Source organism: Epinephelus fuscoguttatus, linkage group LG6, assembly GCF_011397635.1.
Source record: "Epinephelus fuscoguttatus linkage group LG6, E.fuscoguttatus.final_Chr_v1".
In the NCBI taxonomy this organism is placed as follows: domain Eukaryota; kingdom Metazoa; phylum Chordata; class Actinopteri; order Perciformes; family Serranidae; genus Epinephelus; species Epinephelus fuscoguttatus.
In genome coordinates this window covers 44,685,990-44,705,641 of record NC_064757.1, presented here as the reverse complement: position 1 = coordinate 44,705,641, position 19,652 = coordinate 44,685,990, and the positions used below count along the sequence as shown (strand labels likewise).

Genomic DNA, 19,652 nt, shown 5'->3' with positions numbered 1-19,652 from the left:
ATTTATAGCAGATAAAATCTCATCAACTCCATCACCTGACATATTCTGTGCCTGAGTGTGACTCTCCAATACTAACAAAAATGAAAATCAACATGTCGTCTGTCATCAGTATGATAGAGAGATGGAAACCTGCTCCATATGAAAACAGCTGCTGTTATAGGATATTGCAATTCTCCACCTGTCCACCAGATGCCCTCAGACTTTCCCACCTGTCCTGATCACCTGACTCCCACATCCTCCTGCTCACCTGTGTCTCACGTCCTCTCACCACTCCCTGATTGTCAGTGTTGTTTGTGCCTTGCTTTTCAGCCACCTGTAAGTTCTCATGCATTTTTAAAATCATTTAATCATCTGCATTTTTGGGCTGACACTTCATTGAAATCCACAATTTAACAAACTATAAATCTAAATAATCTCGCTGCACTTTGTCTCATTCTGAAGCCACACAGTGTTTGCTGCACTAACTTTGGGAACCTCCAACTTTATTTTGCACAATTTCTGAGATTGTTCCTGCAGGTTATGAGGTGGCTTTGGTATTATGTGGTTCATTTTATGGGATTGTTTCTGTTTAAAACCTCTCAGATCTTTCAGATCATGATTAAGGGAAAGTAAGATCAGCTCAAAATAGAAGAGAAGAAATTAAAGCCTTTGAAGGTTCTAAAACGCCTTTAAACTGTGGAGGAAAACAATTGCTCATCAGTACACTGATTTACCACAAATTTGCATCTTAATCGAATAATTCAGTTCATTTAAGGTAAAAAAAATATTAAGATGCAGTTACCTGTGATATTGTTTTGTACATTTTAAGGGGTTTCACACCAATCATATTAATCAGGTTTCATTTTAAACCCTCTGATATATGTTCATCCATTTGTTTATCCTTGAATGAACCTGAAATCAATGTGAAACCCCACAAATGTGAAGCAACCCTGAATTTGCACTTTAATTGAAAAATTAATGTAATTTAATTTGTCCTTTTGATGTGACAGGATATGAAGCATCATAAGTCAGTATATTTTCAGATAATGTTATGTACTATTAACTTGTGTTTTGCAGCGTTGAAAGATTTGCTGTGCCGTATCATTCCAGCTGTTAACTGTTGATGAATTGGTGAGGTAGCAGTGAGGGTGAAGCCTGGTTAAATGGAGTGCAGACAGTTTGAGGTGGTGAGTTAGCACGTGACACATAACACACAGTTTACACATGTTTTGACCAATATCACAAATTACAATTTGCCTCAGAGGCTTCACAGCGTATGGCATCCCTCTGTCCTTTGGACCCTCACAGCTGATCAGGAACAACTCCCCCAAAAAGTCCTTTAACAGTGATGTTACCAGGATGTTAGTGGGATGTTTGCTGTGTCTGGCGCTTGTACATCTGACAGTTAATCAGGAGCTTTACAGCCTGCATCTGTTGTGTTTAAACTATAACAGCAGCACAGAGTCTCAGCCATCAGGCAGCCGATGGAAGAGGAAGCTGGTCTTTGTCACCACAGCAACATGTGATCACACACAGACCAATCAGGTGAGCAGGTGGCAGGTGAGGATGTCTCAAACATTACAGCAAAAATAAAGAAGAATATGTGTTTCTAACTTATGGGGTGAACTGTCCCTTTAAGATGTGTGGCATTTATTCCACCGTGGCCAAACGTTTTATCTCACAGTGTTAACAAAAGTCAAATATAATTTGTGTATCTGCTCTGTGATTCAGATTCGCTCCAAAATCTATAGAGGTTCTTCTTGGCACATGTTTCACCATTTCACCAAGTTTCATGAAAAACTGGGCCGCTAGTTTCTCCATAATCCTGCTGACAAACAGACAAACAAAAAGCAAACAAGCAAACAAAACTCCTTGGTGGAGGAAGACCTCACAGCCCCGCCTCTACACTGTGATTGGCAGGTGAGTTGGAGAAACATGAGCCACCTCTGTGATGTTTAATGGGAGGTGTGGAGGTCAGAGGTCAGCTGGCTGATGTGGAATCAGGTTCTGTTGTGGTTTACAGTGTTTTTATTGAGTCTGGATTCTGTTAGCTTCTGTTACAGCTGCTTTACAGCAGGAAGAGTGAAGAGCCGCTTTCACTGATTGGCTGACTGACTGACTGACTGACCGACCACCTGACTGACTGATGGATGGACTGGGTGACTACTCATGTACCCATTAAAAAGCAAGCAAGTGATGCAGAGGAAGAGTGACATGGTAAAATAGCTGCCGTCTTTACTCGGACCACAGACATGCATCCCAGAACCCCATCCTCTTTTTACTCTTTATTTTTTGGTCTCTCTGATGCGCTGCCTTTTAATACAGCAGGGTTTCATACAGTTCGGGCTCTACTGGCATGGGAAACATAGGTTTACATTGCCAAAGATAGGGTGTAATGATAACAAAAATTGATAGTGCAATAGTTGAAATTTGATTTTCATACACACGTCACTGCTGATTGGATAACACCTCTGACACACCCACCAAACAAAAGAAAACGCACTTCCAACATGTTGTTCGACCCAGAAACTGTAGCAAAATGGTGCACACCTTTTAGAGCTGTTTAAATTTCAGATGCTGACTTGCCAGTGAGGGGTAGACGTCGCCATGGCTACCACCGAGCAAGAGACGGGGAAAAAAGTTCATACATAGCTAACGTTTCCATCATCAGGTTGCTTGTTAGCTAGCTCGCACTATGTAGTGTCTGTCATCTGTCCTGTTCTGCAAAGTTGTCGGACTTTTCACATTACGATAACACGCCAGCTAATATAACTATGCTGCCTCGTAATGCTAGCTGGTTAGCTAGCTAGCAGAAGTCCCCTGTTGTCTGTCGTTCATCAAACGAAGCATGATGAATGCGGCAAACGCGATCGGTAGGATGAATGAGACTCCATTGTAGATGCTGGTTGGAAATGTAGATGGCTCACAGCTTCCTGTTTAAAATAGTTACGTATGCGTGAACGTAACCGATGCGGTGACGTAGTGAGTGGTGTCCCAATTCCTTGTGAAGGATTTCTACCCCTACCCCTCCTTGCTTCATTTCGAGGGCCAAGGGGAAGTGGGCAATGGACGGGTATTGGGATTGGGCCTTAGTCTCCTCAGTCAGGGTCCACACAGTTTGATATCTTCAGCTTCATACTCGCTTTTGACCATGTCATCAAGCTAATTTGCTGTCTCTGTTAAGTCACTGTCCGGAAGTCACTTACTCTTCAGCAGGAAACAGAACTTCAAAGTAAAAGTTCTGTGCCGAAATTTACTGTACTTTGAAATAAAGTAAACTTTTTTGGCCTTAAGCTCCATCAGAGGTGAAAATCTGCAACTTCAAATCTGACACATTTACATCTTGTTTCGTTTGTGAGCTTTAGCTTCACAGACCAGTCTTCATATTTGAATAAGCTGATGGAAGTGCAACTTGATTTTGAACTTGAAAATAAGAACAAGGTCTTACTGACAGACTCATTCACTCATTCATTCATCTTCTAACCGCTTCATCCTCTTGAGGGTCGCGGGGGGGCTGGAGCCTATCCCAGCTGACACTGGGTGAGAGGCAGGGTTCACCCTGGACAGGTCACCAGACTATCACAGGGCTGACACATAGAGACAAACAACCATTCACACCTATGGACAATTTAGAGTCACCAATTAACCTGCATGTCTTTGGACTGTGGGAGGAAGCTGGAGCACCTGGAGGAAACCCACGCTGACACGGGGAGAACATGCAAACTCCACACAGAAGGGCTCCCACATCCGGGATCGAACCTGCAACCCTCTTGTGAGGCGAGGGTGCTAACCACCACACCACCGTGCCGCCCTACTGACAGACTCATTTCAGATTTATTTCAGACGGCTTTTAACCTCTTTAACAGTGCACTCTGCAGTTTAACACATGTTGGATCTAAGTCACGTACCTCACGTGTCCAATTTGCAGAATGCAGGTGTGACGCTCACCAACATCAGTCTTAAACACCTTTTATAAGCCAGGCTGTGGAGGGGTCCTTAGTGGGACTCAGCACTAACATACATTCACTCTCACTGACACTGACTCTCTGGAAACTGACATGCAGTTGATGTGTTGTAGGAGATTTCTAATGTCTTCTTTCTTTTGATGTCTTCTGACACACACAAACACACGGTAAATGTGATGATGATGTTGGTGGTGATGAAGGCAGTGCTATTGTTTCTGCTGTTTCCATGGCTCTTTATGTGTCCTGTGTGCAGGAGGCCCCTGCAGGCAGCCAGTCCTCATTATGAAGCTGTTGAAAGTGTTCAGATCAGCCCGACACCTGCTTCTCATTGGAACCAGCAGCAGCTGCTGCCTTGTATTCCTGAAAGGGAAGTGCACAGCGCTGCGATAAAGTCGGCCTGCCTTTGATCTTTACACAAAAAAGGAGCTGTTGTTCAGCTTGATCACTTTTTCCTTTTACGTGAGGGAATCAGGTTTAACTACACACACGTGTTGCTGCTGCGAGCGACATCGCTGCTAGCTGCTGCGTGGCTGCTACTCCAGCTACTGGTGTAACCTGGTGTGATCTTAAAATGAATTCAACTTAAAGGAGTCAGCAGCATTGCATCGTTAAACAACCTGAAAGAAACATGAACAAAGAATAAATAAACTCAGCATTGAAAAGACTCGTAAGAAGACGTCAGAAAACTACTGCAACAGGAAGCTGAAATCAAGTGCTGCAGGGATGATGGTTTTTGTAGGCCGATGTGGAAGTTAGCGTCACCCTGGACAGATTTTTTTCTTTGGATCATTGCAAAATAAGCTCTGGAGCCCTTTATACACAGAGGTGGCACTATAGAGCTGCTACAAAGTCCTTTCTTTATGCTGCCTTTGCATTTTGACCCAGAATCAAACAACTGCGACATCATGCTGCTCAGATGTTTGAGTTTACACAGCATTTATACAGCATTTCTTTTTTTTTTTATCAACTGGGAGTTGAATTCCTCCTGCATGTATACAGTCAATCAGACCCAAACTGGCCGAGGCGCTCTGAGCATGCTCCACAGTTTCCGCCCCGGGCTTTGACCCGGAAGTCCAATAGCATTAAATGTGTAAGAGAAGAAGAAGCCGGTAACAACATGGAGAAATCTACATCCAGAGCCGTGACTTTTTGGACGCACCAAATGTACAGAGCTGTAAAGTTGTCCACCATGGTAGCAGTTAGCTGCTAGCTAACCGTAGCTAACTTGTTTGTCCTTTGTTTGGTCTGTGACGTAATAGGTCAACAGGAAAAAGGTCCAATACTAACAAGCTGAAAGGGGGCATATCTCCACCTATCGTAGAGGAGTCGCACATACTTGGCTCAATAAATGGATTCCCCTCCCGTGCTTGTATACTGGGACAAGGACAGTAGGCCAGTTAGATGTCCTCATCCAGCTGGGACTGTAGTTCCACTTGACTGTGACTGGAAACATACTGAGTGTGACACAGAGTGAGTGAATATACAAATGGTCATTTGGGTGAAGTATTCCTTCAAACTCTTAAAAACCCAAAACCTCTACAGCCACACTATGACACTGACAGAGAGAGACAGGAGAGGCAGGGGAGAGAGAGTGGATGAACTGCATCAAAGGGCTCGTGTCAGACTCGAACTCAGTGAGGACTCAGCCTTATTGTCACAACACATTCTCACTTCGCTCTCATCACATATTGACATTTGGTCATGGACGTCCAAGGTACCCTGGGTGTGTTGGTTGTTGACGTTCTGGAGTGTCAACTTCAGCCTGTTACATGCATTGTCTGTTTTCAAAATACACTTCTGTTTTCACAGGAAATGTACAGTTTGCATCTGTGTTTGTTAAACCAATCCACCACCACTCCCGCCTGCCCCACTCTGACTTTCGCCACCTTAATTTTTATCCTTGTCCCTCCATGTTTCCCCCTGACGCTGCCGGTGCCATTAAACTACAATAGCAACCAGCCGCACATCAAGCCAATGTTAAACGATGCCTTTTTATGTTACTGGCCAAGCGCCGGGTTTCAACGACTTTGGAGTGAGACCTGGCTCAATGTTACGCTCCTCAGCCAGTGAGCTGCTGATGTGTCCTGCAATGTTATTAGTTGTGTAGGTATTTGGTCATAAACCAAAGTATTGCACACAACAAAATGAAAAGTGACCAACGTCAGCACGACTCATCCCTGAGGGGAACATGGCTGTTTGCACTGAATTTTGATCAGTTGAGTTTTGTTGAGATTTTTTAGACTGGATCAGTCACACTGATAACATCGTTAGATAACTAAAGTGCAACAGCTGCTCTGTGGAGTCTCATAGTTTCTATCTGTATTCTTTGTGATTTAAATGCTTTGTTAATATTTCATTCAGTTTTTTGATGCTGCTGCAGTTTGTCCTTATGCTGCTCCTCACACCTACTGGTGACTCATTTCAAGTGACATATGATTATAGCCTGTGTGAAGTTACTCATTAGTTTCAAGGGAAAGTGTTGAAGGTGTGTGTGTGTGTGTGTCTGGTCGTGCAGCATGTGGGTGGCAGGTTGTGTGTGAGAGGAGGAAACTTCTCAGTTGGTAAGCATTTCAATTTCAGTGTTTTTAAAGCATCCTGAGCGCTCAGCGGGGCGAGGGGTCGTTTCTCCTGTAAAACCAGGCTGAAGCATCTTGAATGGATTGTACCGTTACTATAGCAACTAGGTTTCATGTACACGTACAGTAGCAGCAGAGGCTCACAGGTACACAGCTTTAAAAACCTGACTCATGAAAACTGAGACGTGTCTCTACAGCAAATATAACATGAACATAATGGATCAGTTGTGTAACCTGACAGATCTGGAACACACTGAACAGGCTGAACCTTCTGACACCCTGAGAAGCCAGTTTTTTATCCAGTGGACCCTCGGGATGTCGTTTTCTCTCAGTTCTTCAGTGCTGGATGTAAAATGAGAGAGCAGCTCTGACCACAGAGGTAATTAGACTGAGACAGGACAGTTATGAAGCCAGAGCATCGCTGTAATTACACCTCATCCTGTGGAGAGAAAACAAAGAGAAGTTAGATTTTATGAAGAAAAATGCTGCTTTAGCTGCAGACTGCTCTGGAGCAGCCTGATGCGACTCTAAGGGACCAGACAGCTGTTTTAGCATTAACAAAAAATCTTTGTCCAACTGATTCAGTTTCACTTCTTTTGTAAGAATGTCAGTCTGCAGAGAGATGAAGCTTTCTGATGATCCACCACAGTAAACATTTAGCAAAAGCCTCTCTGTGCTGGTGCATTTAAGGACACCCTGACATCAGGATTTCTAAATGAAGGAATCCTCTCACACATTTTCTTTCCACACCGTCACCTCTTTCTGTCTCTTGGTCTAAAGCTTCCAAATGTGGCTGTAACAAAGCTGGTGTTCTCAGCTGTTGATGCTGTCTGGGTTTGGCTCAAGTGTAAACTGTAATTGTGTGGGGCCTGAAAAATACAAAATAAAAGCTTTACTGAAAAAAAAATATCAGTTTCATCTCAGTTCCCAGGACAGTGTGTGAAACTGCCAGTACAGTTGTGCATTTATTGAAAGCTTGAAGACAGTGAATCCAGTTTTTATCTTTTTTGTCTTCTTGTCTTTGAAACATCCTTTTTAAAATCTCAGGGGCCAAATCAGTTCACAATTTGTTCATAGTATTGTAAACTTTTATTCATTAGTTTTTACCCAGTCGCAGCAGCCCTGCACAGGTCAAATGCAGGCAGGGCGTTTCTAGGATTTTAGGATGTTCGGAGCCCAGACCTCTGTCAGGGGGCACGGAGATCCTCTCCTGGCACATTTTTTAAATTAAAAAAAAAAAAAAAGACGATTTTAGTCGACTCAGAATGATGTCAGTCGAATCAGATTTGACAAATATTCAGTTATTCTTTCCTTGTTTTCCATATAGAGTTTTAAAGTTTGGACGGGGCTCAGCGGGACGTTCAGTGTGACAGTGACATTCACGTCATGTAGCAAATGAGCTAACTGCACCAACAACGCATTGGAAGTGTGCAACAACATTTTTTGCTGATAAATAAATATCAAAGAAAAGCCAGAGACTGTGTCCCGTTAAGTTGCTGTGAACTGTAAATTCACCGCTTCTCAGCAGAAGGCAGAAGGTACAGTAACGTTATTTTGGAGCCTTACGGTGCTGAGCCTCGCCTCCTCGGGCAGATGCACCAAAGAGCAGTGTGAAAGTGAGGAGCACTCACGCGGAATGCACACGTCTCCAGCGGAAAGTCCTTTTTTTGTGACCCTTCCATCACCCCAACCTGCCTCCTTACAAGCCTCGGACTGCTTCCTTGTTTACTGCTCTCAGCACATTGGTCATGTGATCACAGCCTTTCAAAATACAGGGATGTGTACGAATTTGTGTGCACTGGTTTTTATAGGACAGCCTGATTAGAAAGTGGTGAGGGGGCCACCCGGCACCCTATCACCAGATTTAGCCCATGGGCCGCAATTTGAGTATCACTCATGAAGTTTTTTTGTTTTTTCCCCCAGCATCTCAGGGGACACATAGTAAGCAGGGCGTCTGGGGTCCTCCCCGAAGGCAATCTGGGCATTTCCTGCATTCTGGTTCATTTCTATGCACCAGTCTCTGATGCAAATGTCACGGTAGTCCCTGCTGCTCACAGTTGCTTCATCTTCTCTCTGTTTCATGGCTCATTGCAGATGTTGCTTCTGAGGTTGCATGCAGCCACTTTGCTGAAGACATTGCTGCAACTATGAGTTGCATTTTAGTGATCCACTGACATAAAAGTCCTCTGCTCCCATAATGCTTTTACTGTGTCCAGGGGGATGTGTCCCCCTCAAAATCTATGTCCATGTGATGAGACCAAAAAAAGGTTTCATCTGGTTGTTGATCCTGATTTAAAAGGTTCAAGATGAGTCCAAGGCCACATCCAAAACCTGAAGCTAAAAAAAAAAAAAATCAGCTCCCCCTCTTTCTCTGACTCTCTGTCTCCCTCCTTCTCTGTGTCTCCCCCTCTCTGTGTCTCTGTCTCTCAGCAGTGGAGCTGCTGAGCTGTAACACTTGGGAGAAACTCTTGAGATCCGCGGCTGTGCGCGCGGGGAAGAAGAAAACCGTTTCTTCTTTATTAAAAACATATAAACTTATAGTGAATAATGAAGGAACTGTGCTCTGAGGCCTTGCTGCTGTCCTTTGCACATTTATGTTTCCTCTGTAGTTTTCTGGACGGGGCTCGCGCTCAGGAGGCTGCAGGTGATGGTGATGGTGATGCGCTCCGGCGGGGGTTGACATGGCAACATAACGGGCAGGTTTTTAGCATCCTGAGCCGCGGCTCTCAGTACCGGCCGTCCAGCAGGAGGCAAAGCGGGTCGCCCCGCCGCGGTAACCCTGTGGTCGTCCTCAGCAGCAGCAACGACACGGTCTCCGCCGCGTCCCGGAGCTCCCCACGGGTCCCCGCCACCAGCGGCACTGCGCAATTGCGCGCAATGATGCGCCAGCCGCGGCCTCAGGAGACAACGTCCGGCAGCGAAGGGGACTCTGCCCCGGTCCGACGGGAGGACATGATGGTCGGAGATGATCCGTACAACCCGTACAAACCCTCTAACTATTATCCTTATTATAACTACTACAACTCGTACTACAGACCCAGACCCAGGACTCAGCCCCGGCACGGATACGGAACCAGCTACCACCAGAACGGTGAGAACACACCTTTAATCCCATCAGTCTTTCGTCTTTCCAAGATAATAAAACTGAAGGATTCGTTCTTAATTTTTCTGAAAATATCCCAAACCAAGGTAAGTGTTGTAATCGTTACAATAGGAAATGTTCGGTTCATGTTTATTTCTCTTCATGCGTAAAAACTGAGTTTAGAGTTCAGCCTCCATTCAACTGTAAAAGTTCATGAAAGGAGTTATTGCCAGTTTTTATTGGCTCATTATTTCTGTGCAGGAGTTCATAATCTCTTTCACATAAGACCGATTTTTCAGTTTTTACTTCTTTCATTAAATTCAGGGTGAATTTCAGATGGATTCTGATGATTGGCTCATTTCATTTAGAAACTCTTTCACTATATGATCAAGCACTGTCAGTCATGTCAGCTCATGGTGGGGGTAAAGTAGAGCTGAATACTCAGGGCTCCAGGGGGGAGGGGGGCCATAAAAGGCCTGGAATGGAACGTTTGGTTTCGTTTGCAATGTGTAATTTCTAAGTGGTGCCACCAAATTGAAATTGGTGAAGAAAAAAAGTTAGAAAAAAAGAGACTGGTCATGTATCGGTTGGGCCCGACCTGATCTGCTGGGGTTAGGCTGTAATTTCTCATCACCCCCCCCCCTTGAATCGGGTCGGGTTCTGGCCAATTTAGCAGTCAAGAGGGAAAGAGAGAGGAAGGGGGGGGGGGGGGGGGATCTGTGACTGAGAGAGAGTAAGTGATAGAGCAACTGAGGGGTGCAGGGAGAAAGAGAGAGCACGAGAGAGTGGGATGGAAAATGGAGAAAGAAAGAGGGGGCTGCAAGGCGACTTTGTTGGCTGGCAGTGTTTCCTGCTGCCTCCCCAGACAACTCATCCTCACTGTGACCTCGTCACATGTCCACGTTTGGTCATGGACTTTCCACGTCCACATATGGCGTCCAAGGTACCCTGGGTGTGTTGGTTGTTGACGTTCTGGGACGCCGTGTCAACTTCAGCCTGTTACATGCATTGTCTGTTTTCAAAATACACTTCTGTTTTCACAGGAAATGTACAGTTTGCATACAGTCTCTTTCAAAATAAAAGCACTACGTTGGTACAACACTGCTAACTGATGTTTTTTTTCCTGCAACAAAAAGAACAGGGTTTGGTTTTACAAACTTACAGACACACAAACACCACTCCCCCACCTGCCTCACTCGGACTTTAGCCACCTTTACTTTTGTCCTTGTCCTACCACGTTTTCCCATGATGCTGCCAGGTGCCATTAAACTATAACGGCAACCGGCCATGTATCATGTTGACATTAGAGGGCACTTTTTTTGTTGGCTTCAGACGCGGCAAGTCACTGCCCAAATGTCAGATTATGACATCTTTGGAGTGACAGCAGGCTCCCCCAGCAGTGGAGGAGTTGTATAACATGCAGCAAAGAGCTGTGATCATCATTTACACCACATTGCCATGGATCGTCGTGCACACTAGACACAGAGGGGTGCCTGTTTGTCTGGACACAGCTGGAAAACAGGGACTTCCGAACTTTTGAAACACAGCAGTGTACATCGCATGTCATGTGACGAGGAACAACCGATCACAGCCGATGGATATCTTTCCCTTCATCCATCAACACCAGTCTGTGGTGAGTATGCAGGAGAAGTCACCGGCAGTCGGCCCAGTGAATGAAGTTATTTTTCTTCAGACTCCAGCTGCTGTGAGAGGCAGCAAAACATCCTTTCATTTTATAGTTACAGTTTACTAATAAAACTCTCCACAGTATGAACAGTGGTTACATGAGCCTCAAAACCAGACACAACTCAGCCCTGAGCAGAGTGAGCGTCCTCTACTGACCAATCAGACTGCAATGTTCACAGCTCCACCTTTTAGTACCAGATCTGTGTGCTAGGTACCCCAACAGAGGGGGGACCAAACATGGGGACGCTAAGGAACGCTGCTGTTGGTACCATCCACAACTTCTCACTGTGGAATCAGAAAAAGGGACCGGACTCTTTCACTCTGAAGCACTGAGCTGATCAGCTGTCTGCAGTGTTCACAGACATCTTTAACACCTCACTGGAGACATGCTTCGTTTCAGCCTGCTGCAAATCTCCACCATCATCCTGTCTCCAAGAAAACAAGGATGACAGGATGTAACGGTGTGATGTTCCCATCTTATACAGGCAGTGTAAAAGGAGTTAATGTCCATATGTTTAACACTGACGCACATGTTGAAGTCTTATCTCTGTACATTGCACACATTTGCACTGCTGCAAACTTTTTCACACCCCCTGACTATTACCTTTGCCCATCCTGCACAAAACTAAACAATTTTTGAACTCTGAAACAGCTGTTATTCATTTTTTAATGTTACAGTACTTTGTGTGAGAGGAGATAAGTCTCCAGACCAGCAGGGGGCAGCACTTTGTCTTCCTAACCCAGCAAAGACAACAGAAGATCCAGTATGGCAGAGAGACCAACAAAAACAACCCGGCATGCCATTTTTAATCATCTCTCATAGAGGTTTCACTCGTCTGAACAGCCAATCAGAGCACAAAGCTCTCTCTCTGTGATTGGCTCTGTAGTTGCTGTACTCAGAATGTGCTGTGTGCTCCTGTTTTTAGGTCTCCCTGATCTGGTTCCTGATCCATACTACATCCAGATCGGCACCTACGTCCAGAGGATGCCCATGTACAACCTGCGCTGTGCTGCCGAGGAGAACTGCCTCGCCTCGTAAGAAAGCACCAGCCTGGTTGTCACAGTAACGTTTCAGTTAATCTGATCATCAGGCTGAGACGAGACACACTGGACTGCAGCGTTTATCAGAAGCGTTTAGATTTTAGTGATGGGAGCATCAGAGAGTTTGACTGATTTTAACATGTTAAGTTTTGAAATAAAAGCAGTTCACTTGCTTTGTCTCCTCTCCCTTCCTTGTCTCATCTCCTCTCCTCTCCTTGTCTCCTCTCCTCCTCCAGCTCCTCCAGTTACTCTCAGGATTATGACACCAGAGTTTTGTTGCGGTTTCCTCAGAGGGTGAAGAACCAGGGCACAGCAGACTTCCTGCCCAGTAAACCTCGATATGCGTGGGAGTGGCACAGCTGTCATCAGTAGGTCGTTCACACAGCTGTTTAATACGAGCGTCCCTGTTAAATGAACCATTTTTATTTATTATTGTTGTTGTTGTTGTTGTTGTTGTTGTTGTTGTTCAGTCACTTCCACAGCATGGACGAGTTCAGCCTGTATGAGCTGCTGGACGTCCACTCTCAGAGGCAGGTAGCTGAGGGTCACAAGGCCAGCTTCTGTCTGGAGGACACTTCCTGTGACCCGGGATACTACCGCCGCTTTGCCTGCACCTCACACACTCAGGTATGAACACACATCAGGATATCTGCTCTGTCACACTTTGACAAAAGGCCCAGACACACCAAAGTGACTTCAGAGCACTAGCAGGGACAAAGGCCTCCCTGGCGTCACCTGATGTTGCCTTTTTTTGTGTGCTGCAGGGTTTGAGTCCGGGTTGTTACGACACCTACAACGCTGACATCGACTGTCAGTGGATTGACATCACAGACGTCTCTCCTGGAAAATACATCCTCAAGGTCTGTTCATCTATGGACAAACTGCTGGCTCTGTGTTTTTGAGATAAGCTGTGAAATCTCACTAGAGCACCCAGTGTGGATTAATCCACCGCTGAAAATAGTCCCCAACGAATGTATCATTACCTTCTCTTTGTTTGATAAAAACTACAGTGACTAGCTGTTTCAGGAAATTACTTAGCCTTTCAAATGAAACTATGTATTTGTGAAGTTTTGTGGAGCGAGTGAAGGTGACCTCATGTGTCATCTCGGCAGGTGACGGTTAACCCTCGGCAGCAGGTTCCAGAGTCCAACTTTAACAACAACGTAGTTCGATGTGATGTCCAGTACACCGGCACCGCTGCTCACGTGTCTGGATGCACCATGACATCGTAAGAAACACTTTCTTCTTCTCCAGCTATTAATTTGAGCTTTATTGTAGTATTACTATTTTTGCAATAACAGATGTAAACAATCAATACAGCTTTCTAAAAATTGTTTTCTTCGTAATTTATACAGTTTTTTAACATGCTTATAATTCAGGTTTGTGACATCACCCAGTCCCAGCTCGTTTAAAACACAGATTTTGTCTTAACACTTCACAACTAATGAGATTAAAACGTGGCCTAATTTAATGGTGATGTTTCAAGAATGGATCAAATTCACCTTAAACCTTCAAAGTGAAATACTTCCCCTGTTAAAGGTTCAGTGTTCAACATTTAGGGGGATTTACTGACATCTAGTGGTGAGGACTGCGGACTGCAACAAGCTGAAACTTCTCCTGGTTAGAATTTCTTCAGTGTCCATTGTTCAGAAGGTTTTAACCAGGAGTCAAAACTACCACAGAGGTCTCCTCCCGACCATCTGATTTCAACTGGTAAAAACTCTGAATAGAGCAGCTTCACATCAAATAATCTGTGTTTTTGCGATGCTGTGCCTCGCCAAGGGGCTGCAAACTACTGTGGCAGAAGGGGTTCATGAACGTCCCTATCTGAAGTCAGTGTTTGGTTTGCCCATTCTGGGCTACTGTAGAAACATGGTGGTGCAACATGGCCATCTCCATAGATAAGGACCTGCTCCCTGTGTAGATATAAAGGTCACATTTTGAGGTAACGAAAACACAACAATTCTTTTTTCCAGCTGATTATACACTAAAAAAAAAACATAATTATTATATTATACTCAATTTCTTCCAGTATATCCCCCTAAATCCTGCACACTGGAGCTTGAAGGATTAACTTGTGTAAAAATTCAATGAGGTTTCTCAATTTGTGACTCTTTACAAAAGAGGAAAAAGAGAAATAAACTCTTTAATCTGTGATTTTATTGGCTGCTCCTCTGACAATACATGGGACCCCAAATAAGCCTTCATATCAAACACATTAATCCTACAAGTCATTTACCGTCTATTATGCGTTCCACTAATGTCACAAATTCTGAGGTCTTTTCCCCAGAAAACACTTGGATGAGAACAGAATATGTGCAGTTTCTCAAAACTTGTGGTTTCTTTTAATATGAAAGAGAAATAAGATTTTTATCTAGGGTCTGATATTTTGTGCAATTTTTTAATGATCAGTACTTTAAATGATCAGTGGTTGATTGTGTTGTTCTTTCATTTCTTGCAGCTACTGAGAGGAATCCTGCAGTATGAGCTTAAAGACGAACACAAACGGAGGAAATGGGAAACGTTACAGAAGAATGAAGCTTAAAGTTACACGTGACTAATAACCAGATTAAAAACTGATCATTAAAAGTGACATAAAACACCTGAACCAGATTATTTTAGTCCAAATGAAATCTGAAGTCAGAAACAACACTGACTGATCAACATAGCTGGATTACTCACTAATTACTGAGGACAGTTTATGTGTCTGAGAGAATGAATGAAAAATAATTTACTTTATGCACCAGGATTAATGTACTTTAGTAAACTCAGAGGATCTGTTCTGCAGCTATTTGTAAATCCCTCTTCAAGTTTTTGTGTAAAGTTCTTTGTAAGATCTTAAAAACTACTAACTAGCTTCAAATTAATGTTTTTAGCACATCATATGCAAGAAATGTTTTTATCAAAGGCAATCTATGCAACTACAGAATATAACTGTAGCATCCGCAGCTGTAACTTGAATAAACTAAATAAGTTTTAGAGGTTCAAGAGTAATAAACTCACCTGCCTATCATTTTGTTCATGTAGGAATATCTTTGCTTTATTTATGTCTGTATACACAGAGAAGTGCATTTCTGTCAGAGTTCATTTATCAAGTTTAGGATGAGTGTGAAATATCTGGTTGCACAGCCTTACAAAGTTAGACATCATCGGCATAACGTTAACGAATTTGTATTGTTTTGTTTGTTAGAATGTAGAATCTTACCAGTTTGTTTACATCCATCAACCAAAACTTTAAAACCACTAACAGGTGTCACTTGACACACTCCGTCCATCCAACCACTGCTGTAGATCAAGTACACTGATGCACCGTGCCACACTGCAAAAACCTGTTCAGGAATGGCCTGAGGAACGTGACAAAGAGCTCTAAATCGGAAATACTCAACTTACAGCCTGCGGGCAAAATCTGGCCCAGTTTGTTTTTACTTTTAATATACATTAAGCTGCCTTTTCACTGCCGTGCGGTAACTGTTCTCAAAAGCAGCTGCTGCAGCGACAGTCCAGTGACAGCAGGTGCCTTGGTGAACGTCACTGACAGAAGTGCCATGTAAATAACAGCATACTGTAGCAAGACAACAGAGATCATTGAAATTTCCATATTTTGACAATTTAACAGTCTGATGTTTGGAGTAAATGTTATCGCGGCCCACTTTTTCTTCTGGTTGTCGTTAGTTGTTGTTCGCAGTGTGACGTACAACCCCAGGTATTCAGACACCAGCATTATCAGCTAAGCACAGCAAAATCTTTGCGTGTTGAAGAGGCACAGCTCCATACCACTACTGCTTTGGTCGAAAACCACTTCCTCTCTGCCACTTTCCTCACACTGAAATGACTGGAGGATGTGAGTTAATGCAGATGGTGTCAAAGCAGCTCAAGGAACCAGAAGGCATAAAAAACCCATCAAAGTAGAGCTTGTTTGTCAGAGTGCCAGGAGGCAATCCGCTGGATCCTGTGACAGATGTCTGTGCTAAACCACAAATGTACTTAAATCCTAGAAATGCCCCTGCATACATGTGCGGGGCTGCTGACTGGCCCCTGACCTCCTGTCATTTTACAAAAAGTGGCCCCCGGGCAATGCAATTTGACCTGGCCTCCAAATTAGCCAGAACACAATCTAATCAAGCATCCATAGGATGTGTCAGTATGCTTCCTTGCAATTCACAGGACCCAAAGGATCTGTTGCCAACCTCCTGGTGCCAGACACCACAGGACACCCCAGAGGTCCTGTGTCCATGTCTCGACAAGTCAGAGCCAAGTCCAATCCACAGAGACCCAACTGTGGATCGGGGGTACCTCTGGGGTATCGGCAGGTCCCACAGATGCTCCATCAGATTGGGACCTGGCTAATTTGGAGGCCAGGCCTATGCCTTGAGCTCATTGGCACAATTCTTGAGCAATTCCCAAGGAACACAGACCGTTGAACTGCAACAGATGGTGCTTCTCAAAGTCAAGAATGCTTCCTTGGCAGGACAGGTCCTTCCAAGTTGGGTCCTGCAGGACAAGATGCAAGACTTCTACCTAGCATTTGCTGAGCACACATTGGAACAGGCTAGTGACTGCACAGGTGTGCGTCACTAAAGAGGCCCCGCCTTAAATTCTGGCAAAATATGTGCAAAGACTTGTGGGTACTTCATGCCCATTGAGGATTCACAAGGGCGTCCTTGAAAAAGGACACCTTCCTTGGTAGAATTCAAAGGATCCTTGACACTGAAACAGTCCTTAGGTGGGATTTGATGATGTAGTCTTGAATTCAGTTGTTGAAGAACCTTTTCTCGACTGTGATAAGCACCAACTGTTTGAGTGGGTGTAGTGTGTCAACTGGTATCTACATAACTGCCAGGACCAAAGGTTTCCCAGCAGAACAAGATGATCAATGTTATTCACTTTATCTGTCAGTGGTTTTCATGTTTTGGCTGAACAGTGTATGTCAATAAATAACAGCTTTTGGATCGCGTGTCAGGTCAGCCATGTCCATGTTTACTCTCACACTGCAAACAGGTCATGTGTAGACAAGCAAACATTAGTTTTGCAAGTCAGGTCATGGTCAAACTTTATTTTGCCTAGGGGGGCGATTTGTTGCACAGCCTGCAGTAAAATAAATACACACCAAAACTCACAACACGTCCATAATCAAGCAAACATTATACTGTCGAGGAATACAGTAGTAGCACAGACAAATTCTCCCATGTGATCGCAGATCAACAACCAAAAAGACGTTTCTGTGGTGCAATACCTGTTTTAATTTAGTGATGTATAAATCTCCACTTCTAAAACACTTATAACTGATGTTAAAGACTTAACCTACGAAGAGGCGGTGCAACCTGGTACTTTACTCGAGTATTTCTTTCCAGGGAGAATTTCTACTATTTACTGGTTACTCACATTTTGCTTTGGCCACTGACTTTTTTATGCCTCCACACCAGTGATAGCTGTGGCTGGAAGCGCCAAGTTGTCAGGTTGTCTGTCAGTCTGTCCCATTCTCATGAACACAATAGCTCAAGAATGCCTTAAGGGAGTGTTTAGAGATTGGGGTTCATAGGTGAAAGGCCAAGGTTGTTGTGACCTTATCTATGCCATTTTTGTGAATGCGATATCAAGAATGCCTTGAGGGAATTTTTTCAAATTTGGCACAAGTGTTTCCCCAAACTTAGGGATGAACTCTCAACATTTTAGTGGTCAAAGGGCAAAAGTCAAGGTCACTGTGACCATGCATCCTTGTCATTCTTGTGACCGTGATGTCTCAAGAACACCTTGGAAGAATTTCTTTTAAATTTGCCGCAAACATCCACTTTGAGTCAGGTTCACTGTGACCTTGCGTCCATCTCATTTCGTGACCGCGATATCTCAATAAGTCCTTGAGGAAATTTCCACACAAATGTCCGCTTGGACTCAAGAATGAGCTGATTAGATGTTGATAGTCGAAGGTCAAAGGTCACTGTGATCTCACAAAACATGTTTTTGGCTACAACCCAGGAATTCATAAGCTAATTATGACAAAATTTCACCCAAATGTCTGATAGGATGAAATAATGAAGTGATGACGATTTTTAATTTTATATCCAGTCAGCTTCACTGTTACATCATCATGTTTTAACGTCATATCTCAGGAACAGAAGGGGAGACATTTGGGCAGATACTGAATTGGTGGCTCTAATCTTGAAACTATGCTGATTGTATAGATCTAAAAACATGAGAATCAATCACACATATTTACATTCAGTTTTTTTTTTCTTTTAATTTAGTTTTCTCACAATCAGGATAAAGTTTATTTTTGATGTAACAAGTTTCTTGAGATCACAAATTAATGTTTTAATGCCAAGAAAACATTTTTTTTTTCAGGATGTAGAGAACGCACTTTGAGAAAACAGATGTCTTTATTATTTTCTAATCTGAATCTCCACTAAAACCACTTCCTCATGATCACAGAATAATCATCACACATAGAAACAGTTACTTATGTGCATGTTCTCTCTGGACTTCTGGCTTCTCCTTTAATACAATATGTGATTTAATATAGTTTTAATGACATTTTAATGTTAATTTGATATTTTGAAATTTGAGAATTTCCACTACTTCTGTTCTAAACTTTCCTTTATTATCACGCTCATGGTGTTTTTCTTGTTAATTATTGGTGCTGTAGATCTTCAATATTTGGTGCTAAAGGTTGTTTTCACTTTGTACCATTTTGTGTCCCTAAACTGATCTAACCCAGAACACGCATCAGAGGGAGACAAAATGAGCTGCTGGTGGAGATCCTACAATGTAATATGTGCCTTTCTGTTGGTGAAGCTGTATAGAATGTGTGTATACGGAGTACACAGCATTTGTACTTGTACTCGACGACCTGTGTCCACACGTAGCTGCAGAGCTGTATATAGGCGAGCTCACGTCTCATGTTATCAACCTGCATTACTGCCTTATATCACATTAATAAAGCTTGCTTGAATGTGAACAGTGTTGACTCTGAATGTGTTTACCCTCATTATATTTCCATACACCTGACCATATGGAGATTTTCAGTTTGTCCACACAAATATTGAGTTTCACCTGAGCAGAAACTCAATATTTGAAACAAACAAAAAAAAAACCACCTGATATTTACACACACCCAAAAATTGTTTTTGTAAAAGTATGCAAATGACAGAGAAAAATTCTGATGGTGACAGAAATGTAAACTAAAAACATTTCTTCACCTTTAGACACAGTGTTCATGTTCTGCTGCCACGTGCCATTACAGGCCGGACTCAGAGGGCATTATTTTATATGTGTGTGTGTGTGTGTGTGTGTGTGAGAGAGAGAGAGAGAGAGAGAGAGAGAGACCAT

General features: G+C 43.4%; 1 protein-coding gene across 4 annotated transcripts; it reads left to right on the top strand.

The window, feature by feature from the left end:
- Nucleotides 1-1,787: 1,787 nt before the first annotated feature.
- Nucleotides 1,788-18,100, top strand: LOC125890830 (protein-lysine 6-oxidase). Of its 4 annotated transcripts, none has more exons than XM_049579653.1 (7): nucleotides 1,788-1,899; nucleotides 12,215-12,323; nucleotides 12,566-12,697; nucleotides 12,800-12,956; nucleotides 13,094-13,189; nucleotides 13,442-13,557; nucleotides 14,791-18,100. In XM_049579653.1, the coding sequence occupies exons 2-7, from the start codon at nucleotides 12,274-12,276 to the stop codon at nucleotides 14,795-14,797; spliced, it is 558 nt and encodes a 185-aa protein (XP_049435610.1). In that variant the 5' UTR covers nucleotides 1,788-1,899; nucleotides 12,215-12,273; the 3' UTR covers nucleotides 14,798-18,100. The 4 variants fall into 4 exon arrangements, with proteins under 4 accessions (XP_049435610.1, XP_049435606.1, XP_049435608.1 ...); XM_049579651.1 differs by lacking the exon at nucleotides 1,788-1,899 and adding an exon at nucleotides 9,260-9,611; XM_049579652.1 differs by lacking the exon at nucleotides 1,788-1,899 and adding an exon at nucleotides 12,042-12,113.
- The last annotated feature ends 1,552 nt before the right edge of the window (nucleotides 18,101-19,652 follow it).

Bases quoted from the DNA above. Each gene is read 5' to 3' on its own strand.
- LOC125890830 (XM_049579649.1), top strand. From the start codon at position 9,068: ATGAAGGAACTGTGCTCTGAGGCCTTGCTGCTGTCCTTTGCACATTTA. The intron at 12,324-12,565 runs GTAAGAAAGCAC...CTCCTCCTCCAG, and splicing joins GAGGAGAACTGCCTCGCCTC to CTCCTCCAGTTACTCTCAGG. The intron at 12,957-13,093 runs GTATGAACACAC...TGTGTGCTGCAG, and splicing joins CCTGCACCTCACACACTCAG to GGTTTGAGTCCGGGTTGTTA.